The following is a 10,859-nucleotide window of genomic DNA, read 5'->3' as shown; positions in this document are numbered from 1 at the left end:
TTTTTTTTTTTTTTTTTTTTTTGATACCAGAGATTGAACACAGGGGCACATCTCCAGCCTATTTTTTAATTTTTGTTTTGAGATAGGCTCTCACTAAGTTGCTGAAGCTGGCCACAAACTTGTGATCCTCATGCCTCAGCCTCCCCAAGTTGCTGGGACTACAGGGGTGTCACTGTGCCCATCTGTCATCATTTCCTGAGGTCTGTTTCTTTAAATGTAATAAAAGTATAAAGTAAAATAATATAAATACCCAAGAGGAATTATGTTATTTGAAATTACACATTATACGATTATTTGTATCCAGAAAATAAAGGAGACTACTAAAAAACCTGTTAAAATTAGTGTATGTTTTAGTTAATGTAATGTAAGATAAATTTTAGAAAATAAATAGTTCTTTATTGTTGAAATAGAAAAATAAGAGTCAACAAAATATTTATGTATCCAGAAAATGATTATATCCCTAAATTTGAATTTGAGGGAAGTCAAACCAGATCTCAATAAAAGTTTTCAGCCTTCCTAAAATTAACATATGAATTTAATCAATACCAGTTAGAAACCTAGTACATCATCTTAGGAAACTAAAATAAGATGGTCCTAAAGTTTATGTGGAAAGACATTTATAAGAATATTCAAGAAAAATATACTTAATTCTGTTTTTATTACAGTGTCTGCATTACAGACACATGTTTATATTGTGAAGGGTGGGGGAAACAATATGCCATTTTGTTGGCCTTTTTTTTTTTTTTTAAGTGGGGAAAAAACTCAAAAAGCCTTAATTAACTTTAGTGTAAATTGGAATTCACAGGGAGATTATACACTGTTTCTGTATATATATTTTTAGCTGTTTTACTCATTAAAAGAAATAGGTTTTAAGGAATATGTTATCATTAATTGATATAGAAAATTTAATAGAAAAGATTTAATGGCTTTTCATTCAAAAGTTGTAATTCCATTTTAAACTAAAAAAAAGTAATATTAACTTAGATTTTTTAAGAAATTTCTTGGATTTTTAAAAATACATATTAAAAACAACATAATTTATTTCAGATTTCCTGTAGTCAGAAATTCTGAAAATAATTCTCTCTCTTTCTCTTTTAAAAATATTTTCTTCCTCTGTCTCTCAAAGGTATGCAACCACTCATGTATTCGGTTCAGGAAGCATTAAATGCCAGACCACGGTGGATTCGTATGGGTACCGACATTTGTTACTATAAGTAAGTATTCTAAGAACAGAATACCAGCTTACAAAAGGATGTTTCTTGGAATTATGATGAAATGTTTTATTAAACTTCATTCAATAAAACTAAAATTAGAATTTATAAGTAATAATAGTTTTTTTTTTGGTCCTGTGATTTCAAATATAATTCTTATCTTTTTGCTTCCCATACTAACACACAAATATTTATCTTATTTTAATTTCTAAAATATTTTAACCAGAGTTGTCTTTCGCAATTGACATTGACAGTTAATTTTTTAAAATATTTTTTTAGTTGTCAATGGACCTTTTTTTTAAAAAAAAAATTATTTATATATGGTCCTGAGAATCTAACCCAGTGCCTCACACATGCTAGGCAATCGATGTGCCACTGACAGAACTCCAGCCCCGGCACAGTTCGTCCTTGATGCATATAGGTGATCTACTTCAGTGAGCTAGAATAAGTGCTAGATATCATTTACTATATCTGTAGAATAATTGGATTATCCTTCATCTCCACTTCTAAATAATCTATTGCTTTCCATTTTACTCTATTTCTCATGTAATGTTTCCAGATAACTTCTACCTTTGAATCCAGCTGGTATCCTGCTTTTCTGCTATTAATCTCAATCTAGAAATTTCTGTCTAGTAGATTTTGACTTAGCATTATATTTAAGTAGCATTAATATCCCATCTTTTAAGAATATTTTTAGCTTTGTTTGTTAGATGGTGACAGTTTTTAAAATTAAACTATTTTAATGATTTATGACATGGATTTGGATAAACCTATATCTTAAATGCTTTTACTTGCTGGGAAAGAAATGTTTCTTGGGCTTCATCTCAAGAAGGTTCCCCACTCCTACATTTATTAGCAAAATAAGTAGTAAATAAGATTGGAACAGAAATAAAGGTAAAATGTAATTTATTTACATTTGAATACATCTCATATTTGTATATTTCTCATAAAGTTGGAGTTAAGGAGTCATGACTTGGTAGTGCTTGGCTATATTTTGGCAGAATGATTTATAGACTGTTAAAGGGTAAAACAGTGTCAGAAAAATATTTCTTTCATGCTTCTCTACTTTTGCATAATAGAAATCATCAACCATTGAGTGTTTTTTCATATTGCAAAATGAGTGACAATGCATGACAAGTTGTTCTAGTCTATATAAGGAGTTATGTCAAAGTCGTTTAGTTAATTTTTGTTTTTTTCTCTTGGCTGCTCCAAGTTAACTGATGATCAGTTTAATTCCACAAGCATTTATTAGCCACTTCATATGTAGCAGACATTGTTTTAATTGTTTTCATGAAACCTGAGATTCAGATAGTAGGAATTAAAGTGTACTTTTGCATTGTGTCTTAATTTTTTGTGTTAGCTAAGTCCTTTGGTGCTTGTCTGTCTTATCTGTAGAATGAAATAAAAGTACCTTCCACTAATACATAAGCTAATGTATGTTGTGCTGGTTTATAACATATAATTATTCTGCTAGAGAGCTGTTATGTGGTGATTTCTAATTAGATGTTAAGCTTTCATGGGAGAAGAGTTGAAAATCTTTTGCATGTTCCTTAATCCTTAGTACCTTGATATTGGGTATCTGTTCAGGACACAGTGATTAAGTTAATGAAAGCTATTTCAGTTTGAAAGTCCCTCCAATATTTATGTGCATGAATAACCTAGAGGCCCTGGGTTTTCAGAAGGACTTTTTGGAAATTAAGTTGATAGAATATCTTTAAATGTAAAGTCAGCAATATTTGAAGTCTTTAAAACTCCAAGTTACTTAACAATGTTTTATTATGGAATCTTCAAAGATTTATAAAAGCAGGGAATGGGATAATGAATGCCCCATGTGTGCATTGTCCAGTTTCAATAGTTATCAATATATTGTAGGTTTTGTTTTAGTGATTTTTTTTTAAACACAGTACCTTTATTTTATTTATTTTTTTAATGTGGTGCTGAGGATTGAACCCAGTGTCTCACACATGCTTGGCAAATGCTTTTCCACTAAGCTCCAACCCCAGCCCCGACAGTAAATTTCAAAAGCAATTTCCAGATATCATATTTTATCTAGAAATAGTTACATATATATCTCTAAAAGACAAAGATCTTTTTTTAAAAAAATATTTTTTAATTGTTGATAGACCTTTATTTTATTTATTTGTATGTTGTACTAAGAATCGAACCCAGTGCCTCACACATGCCAGGCAAGTGCACTACTGCTGAGCCATAGTCCCAGCCCCAAGACAAAGATCTTTTAAGACAGTCAAACCACAATGTCATTTTCACACCTCAGAAAAATTAAGTAAAACACTTAATACGATGAAATATTCCAATGTTCAAACTTCACCAGTTGCCTTATAAATATTATTTTGCAGTTGGCTTGTTTCAATTAGAATTCAACCAAAGATTACATATTACATTTTTTAAGTGTAAAAGAAGTTAAACATGATTTATTTCTGCTACCAATGTACCAAAGGAATTAACGGTTATCAGAATAAAACACAAAACCATCAAATACCTGCGAAAAGTGGCTTATGTCAGCTGATATCTGCTGATATTTCCCTTTCGAATCACACATCACATATGATTGTTTTCTTCTTACCGGAGATTAAGCCCAGGGGAGCTTAACCACTGAGCTACATTCCCAGTCATTTTTTATATTTAGAGAAGATTCTCACTAAGTTATTGAGGTTGGCTTTGAATTTGTGATCCTCCTACCTCAGCTTCCCAGTCTGCTGGGATTACTGACATGCACTACTGTGCCTGGCATCACATTAGATTTTTGTTGAAGTATCCCTGTAGTCCTTTTTAGTTTACAGGATTCTCTTTTCTTTTTTGTAAATCTCTAATTCATTTGTTAAAGAAACTGGAGTATTTATTATGCAGAGTTTACCATAGTTGGATTTTACCGAGTATATCTGTGGTATTAACAAATACCTCATCAATTTCTTATAAATTGGCAGTTAGACTTATCAGCTTAATTAATTTCAGGTTTGATATTTGGCAAGAATACCTCGTAGGTGGTTGGTGAGTTTCTATTGCATCACGTTAGGAAACAGCATCTTCTCCGATTATTTTTTCTTTTGTAATCTTAAGATTGATTAGTCAATTCAGGTATTGGACCTGATCCATCCACCATGAAAGTATCCGTCAGCCTTTCATTTAATAGTTGCAGTTGCTGATGATCATTGGTAGATTCAGATATGTGTGTGGTTGTTATAGAATGGGGTTCTAAAATTTTACTAATATATTAGTTTCATCTAACCAGTTAATTTGGAAGTGATAAGTAATGTTGTTGACTAATAACATTTTGCTGCTTTGTTAGTACTAAGTCTATGTAGAATATTTAAATTAAACTTTTTATAGACTGGGGTTTTTCTTTTTTCCCTGAAGTTCTATTTAATAAATTAGAAAGGAAAATCAGAACTTTTATGTGGATGAAATAAACCTGTTTTATGCTTTTTAATGGCAGAAATCATTTCTCAAGAAGTTCAGTTGCTGCAGGTGGACAAAAGGGAAAATCCTACTATACAATTACATTCACTGTCAATTTTCCACATAAAGATGATGTTTGCTACTTCGCTTATCACTATCCATATACGTATTCAACTTTACAGGTGAGAATTCAAAATTGTTATTCTGACTATTATTGCATATAAATGTTATATATCAGATAATTGAAGAAAAGTTGCTTTTAATGAAATACCTTAACAAAGTTTAGTGTTGAAGGTGTTAGAATTTATTGAAAATGTTAAAGAAGGATAATATAAATGTGATCTGATCTTACTGAAAAACATATGAGGAAAGTTTAATAATTTTTTTGCTTCCCATCATTTGTATATTTCTATAGTTCTCTAAGCTAAGATTCCCAATTTACAAATTTTAACTAGGTGAGATTTCCACTTTATTTAACCAGAACATTGAATCTCCTAGAAAACAGAATAGTAGAAAAATGTGGATACAATTTGAATTTTTCTGTAGCAAAAGATTTCATTTTGGAATCCTAGATCCAGATTCCTTAGAATATGGGGTATAAGCATTGTTTTGTGGGACTTTTAATTCAAATAATTAAATTACCAACTATAGTAGAGTTATTCTCAGAACAGAATATTAGCCTTAATGGTCAAGGATCGTGATAGTGTGATCATTTTACAAAAAAAGAAATTGGAGCAATATGATTAGGAACAAACTTCCAAGTTATTAGCAGAAAATGAAAAATGTGGTCTGTAGAATAGAAGAGGTGTCATACTGAGAATACAAAATGAGCCTCACAGTATCTTCATAAAGGTTACAACCTACAACAAAGGTATAATGTTCAGGAATCTGTGCTGAATAATATAGCATCAGAACATATACTTCATGGCCTAGTTGTATTTTTGGGTAATTCATCCTAGGAAAACAATTATGAATGTATGTTTAAAAATGTTATCTTTGGGACATTTTTATTTACCTGGTTATATATTTTTTTATTTTTTTATTAATCTTGCCTTTTTAATATACTCTGAATTCTTATTTTGTTTAATCCTACTACCATGATCTTTCCAGACATTATTCTTGTTCTTCATCTGGACTTCTGCCAGCTTCTTCCTACTGGTGGTTCTAGGATTAACTTTTACCTTCTTTTTTCTTCCTTGGTCTCTTCCACACTGTGGCCAGAGGGCTGGCTCTTTTATGGCAAATCTCATTTTATAATCCTGTATTTAAAACTCCAGCCCTGTGTGAGTCTAAAGTTCTTACCTGATTTCATTTATTTTTCACTTGTTTGCCATTTCCACATACTGTTTGAATTATTGTTTAATAACTATTTTAAAATAGACTTTAAAATATATTCTCACTTAAGTTATTAGCCATGGAATTGCAATTTTAATGTGCTAGACATTTTTTTTTCTAATTCACAGTAAAATACATACTTATTAAGCTTTTAAAAAGGGTATCTGTGTATCACACAGATACTTCAAATAATGTTAGTGTGTATACCATGCTTTGGGAAGGGTCTCCCAGCCCTTTATTCTGTTATCAGCTTCTCTATTTCTCAGTCTTGTTCCTCTGTTCTAACTATAATGAATCTTTTGGAGTTCTTTGAAGTATTCTTATTCTGCCTTATCTTGTGGTATTCCTATTTATTTTCCTTTTGCCTGCATTCTTCGTTTCTGTCCCCTTCAATCATCCTTTGGATCTCAGTTTAAGTGTAACCTTCTCTAAAAGACCTTTCCTCACTGCCCAGAGTAGGCTAGGCTTCCTCTCCTTATTATAGGCTCTCATAGTAATAGAATCCAGTTATTCATTATTGTATGCCCAATGTGTCCCGCATGCTTTTTGGCAAACAGTGACTGCTTGAATCAGTAGTGATTATGCAAATGCACATAGGCAAGATGTCAGAACTAAGTATCTAAAATAAGGGATTGGACAATATATTTTTCTGAGGTGATACAATATTCATAATTACAAACGTGTGTATATATATAAATGATTAAGTGGCAAAATCAAATTGTAAAAAGTCATATGTACTTATATTTTTGATTATATATTCTGCATTTACTAGTAGTAATCTGGGTGATAGAGTTTTGGGTGTTCTAAACATTTTCTTTGGTACTCTGTTTCTTGCAGACATTTTGTAATGAGTCTGTATTAATCTTGAAATCAGGAAAATGTTAAAAAAAGTGTGCTACATGATTTTTATTCTCTACCTTTAAGATTGCTATAATAGGTCTGCAGTCACTTATAATTCTAAAATTCAGAAAGTTTTGAAAGCCAAAGACTTTTTGTAATTCAGATTGGCAAAGCCTGATTTGAACTTTTTGTGAGCTTATTTAGACTACTGATTCTACTTAAGATCTTTTCATAGGTTTTGCTACAGAAATAATAATGTTTCTAAAAACTGATACCCCTGACCTAACTCTGCTGGTATACCCTCTGTACCGCCTTTCTTGAGTTCCTCAAATACTAATGTTGAACTACATCTGGTCTTGAGGGTTTTGGATAAGATAAGAATTGGATTTGCTTCTATTTATATGGCAATCTGGATGTATTATTTCTACACATCATAGGAAGTTTTAAAATGATTATATACTTTGCTTTTAAATTTTTATCAAGATGCATCTTCAAAAATTGGAATCAGCACACAATCCTCAGCAAATCTATTTTCGAAAAGATGTGTTATGTGAAACCTTGTCTGGAAACAGCTGTCCCTTGGTGACTATAACAGCAATGCCAGAGTCTAATTATTATGAACATATCTGTCAATTCAGTAAGTCTCTCTTCTTCACTTAAATTATTACTTATTCTCACATATTTTTGTTGTACATATTTTTTATGTACAACAATAATAATACAAAGAACAGGCATCAGAAAACTTGAATTCTAATCTGTTCCTGATACTGCTTACCCATCTGCCTACCTCTGTGCCTTAGTTTCCTTGTCTTAAAAGTAAAGGAGCTTCCTGAGACAATCTCCAAGGTTCCTTTTGAAGCTAATATTTTAATACAATAATTTTAAGAGTTCAGGTATAAATGTGATCAATTTAAATTAAATTGAAAATTTGACAACTAATTTTATTTATTAATAAAATAATAAACAGCCAGAAACTTATTAAGGTTTTGTTAGCTGGGACTGTACTGGCACTATTTTTCTTTGCCATTTTTATTTTTAAAAATGCCTCACAAATTTAGATGTGGTAGGAAAAATAAGTTCTTCTAATTTTGATAAGAAGATAAAAGTATTTTCAGGAAAGAAAGAGTTTTTTACATATGAAATTATGAATAACGAACTGAGTGATTATTTTTAGACATATATTTAAATATATAGTGAAAAAATTTATTTTGGTAAATCTGAGCAGATTTTTTTCCCCTGTGCTTATGATAATGGGGATATGATTATATTTTCCTTCTATACCCCATGATATTTGAAAAATAATTTCATATTTTAAACTTTCTCAATTACTTATTCTCTGCAAAATCAAAATCAAATTTACATTAAAGAACTAATTTTTATATGTTAGGTTTATCATTAGGAAGTAAATAAGTTGTTCAAATACTATTTATTGTTTTATGTTTATATTACGAGCTCCTTCAAGACATGCTTTATTTATTTTTTTATTTGCTTTCTCTATAGGGCCTAGTGCAGTGCTTACATATGCTACATGCAGAGTGAATTCTACCATGAATTTGTATTAGAATTCACAGTTGAGAGAGACATTGTTGAAGTCCAAAAGTGAAATGTAATACACTCCTTTTTGTAGCTGTTTATTGTAATTTGAGATTTTATGTGTACTTTAGGAAATCGTCCTTATGTTTTCCTATCTGCTCGGGTACATCCTGGAGAAACTAATGCAAGTTGGGTTATGAAAGGAACATTGGAATATCTCATGAGTAATAACCCTACTGCTCAGAGCTTGCGAGAATCCTATATTTTTAAAATTGTTCCTATGCTAAATCCAGATGGTGTCATCAATGGAAAGTAAGTTAAGCAATAGTTACAGATTTTTTTTATAGATTATTATAGATGTCCTTTATAATTGTGTCCAGGTTAATTCAGAAGACATATCTAGTGATTTTTCTAGAACAAAGAAATTTTTGGTGGGGAATTTATCTAAGATAAAACTTCTAAGTGAAAATATATTTTATATGCTAGCAGTAGTATGATATTTTAAGAATTCTATATCCAAGAGAATATGATGTCATAAAATCTCTGACTTGCTTGAATTGTTTTAGAAAAATCACAGTGTTAGGGTAGGCAAAGATTTTTAACACATACTTCTCATGTTCTCTTTTTATTTGTTAATAGTGTGATCTTAGGTTGTTCCAAGATTAAGAATCTTTTGGGGTCTCTTTCCATGATATGGAATGTGAGCCTGTTTGCTTTTCCTGATAGAAGGAGGTATAGTTTCTGATAGAAGGGATTCTTAGACATTATTAGAAAATAATTACTTTTTAACTGAAGGTAGTTTATAGTGAGTTCATTAAATTTATTCTGGCAATTTGACAAGGTTTTTGTAGTGCTTTTAAAAGGTGGAGTTTAGTCCAACAGTCATGAACATTTCCAAAGATGTGGATACCATATCTTATGTATGGTGGCAAGGGTATTTTTTATATTTTAGGAAGTTATTTAACTTTTTAAAAATAAAATTTTTTTTTAGTTAATGGTTATGGAACTAAAATAACTCAAAAACATATTGGCCAGCTAGAATTCTATGTACCTTTCTTTTATCACTTTCTGATTTTTTTTGCTTTAGTTTTTGTTTAATGGCTTCAATACTTAGTATTTATGAATAAGTGATAGTGTATTTACATTGTTACAAGAATATTACTTCTTATTTACTTGTCTTTCTCAGGAGAGCCTAAATAGCACAGAATAATGAATGCAATCAAGATATAGAGTGTTAGTATAGCCTATGGTTATTTTGTAGTCAGAATGGAAAATATGACCATTAATAAATTTTATAAAGTATGGAATAAAACACCAGAATTGAGAATTATTTTCTCTATAACTTGCATGTTTTGATTATAAATTAAAAAGCCTATCATAGTTAAATATATGTGACCCAAGTTCTTGCATATAACAAGTGCTCAATAAATGTTTACTTTTAATGTAAACTGAATGTAATATGTTTTCAGTCAAGCCTACTATCTATACCTACTCGAAACACTAGAATAAAGGCATAAAATTAAATTAGAAATGTACATAAGGGTTATTGGTATCACTTTTTTATATCTTTGTGTTTACATATAGTCACCGCTGTTCTTTAAGTGGAGAGGATTTGAATAGACAGTGGCAAAGTCCAAATCCAGATTTACATCCTACAATTTACCATGCTAAGGGTCTGCTACAATACCTGGCAGCAGTGAAACGTTTACCACTGGTAAGTGGCAATGCTTGTTTTTACTTTGTATAGTCAAAAAATGTTTTTATTGATTAATGACTTAACATTATAAAATAATGCAGATTATTTTCTGGTTATTTTTTATTTTATTATTGTGTAATAATTTTGGTGTCAAATAGTATACTGAATTCATTTTCTTATTTTATCAAGTTGATTATTTATAATTTCTATATGCCTTTTACTGTTTTTTTAATGTATATTGGTAACTCTTGGTTTTAAGTTTTAAATATTGAACTTCATTGTTTAAACAGTACTAAAGTGACCATATATGTCTTTCAAATTTCAAACTAGTGGAAACTAATATTGAGTTCTTTGATCATCTCTGAAATGCTGAGTGTACACGTGGGAAATGTGGCAGGCATGGTGTGAGACCATTCTGGACTTCATATACATGTTCCTTCTGTTTTTACCAGTTTTTGATTTTTGTTTTATTAGTGTTTAAATTATTTAATCTTCCTTTGGGAAATACAGAAAAACTTTGTGGAGGGATATAATTAACATATGAATCTTATCATTTATTTTGCATTTTTGAAATAATTCTCTTAAAAATTAAATTGACACCTTTTAAAGTAATGTTTTTCATGAGAGCATTGTCATATTTTAGCAAACCTTTAAGACCATGGTGAATGTAGATATAGATTTGAACTATAATTGAATTTGTTACTTCTTAAATGGTGAATGGTAGATTCAGAAGAAAAGAACTTCTGACTTGATGTGAAATCTTCAAGTGATTGGGCAGTGTTGGAGTTAAGCAAAGGTCCTTTCCAGAACTAGATATTATTACTTAT

General features: G+C 30.3%; 1 protein-coding gene across 19 annotated transcripts in view; it reads left to right on the top strand.

Moving 5' to 3' along the window:
• Nucleotides 1-10,859, top strand: part of Agtpbp1 (ATP/GTP binding carboxypeptidase 1) — a 280,878-nt gene that overhangs the window by 154,290 nt on the left and 115,729 nt on the right. For 18 of the 19 annotated variants that reach the window (XR_007346540.1, XM_048800447.1, XM_048800444.1 and 15 more), the window contains 5 exons: nt 1,127-1,214; nt 4,666-4,810; nt 7,287-7,440; nt 8,468-8,648; nt 9,921-10,050. Coding sequence is in view for 17 of the 19 variants with exons in the window: in XM_048800447.1 (XP_048656404.1) it covers nt 1,127-1,214; nt 4,666-4,810; nt 7,287-7,440; nt 8,468-8,648; nt 9,921-10,050 (698 nt within the window). In the remaining 2 variants the exon portion in view is untranslated. The remainder of the gene's footprint in view (nt 1-1,126; nt 1,215-4,665; nt 4,811-7,286; nt 7,441-8,467; nt 8,649-9,920; nt 10,051-10,859) is intronic. The other variant, XR_007346541.1, reaches the window with a different exon arrangement.

The sequence above is a fragment of the Marmota marmota genome, unplaced genomic scaffold (genome assembly GCF_001458135.2).
Source record: "Marmota marmota marmota unplaced genomic scaffold, marMar, whole genome shotgun sequence".
Taxonomy (NCBI): Eukaryota; Metazoa; Chordata; class Mammalia; order Rodentia; family Sciuridae; genus Marmota; species Marmota marmota.
The sequence above is the reverse complement of the archived record's forward strand: the minus strand, read 5'-3'. Positions and strand labels throughout refer to the sequence as shown.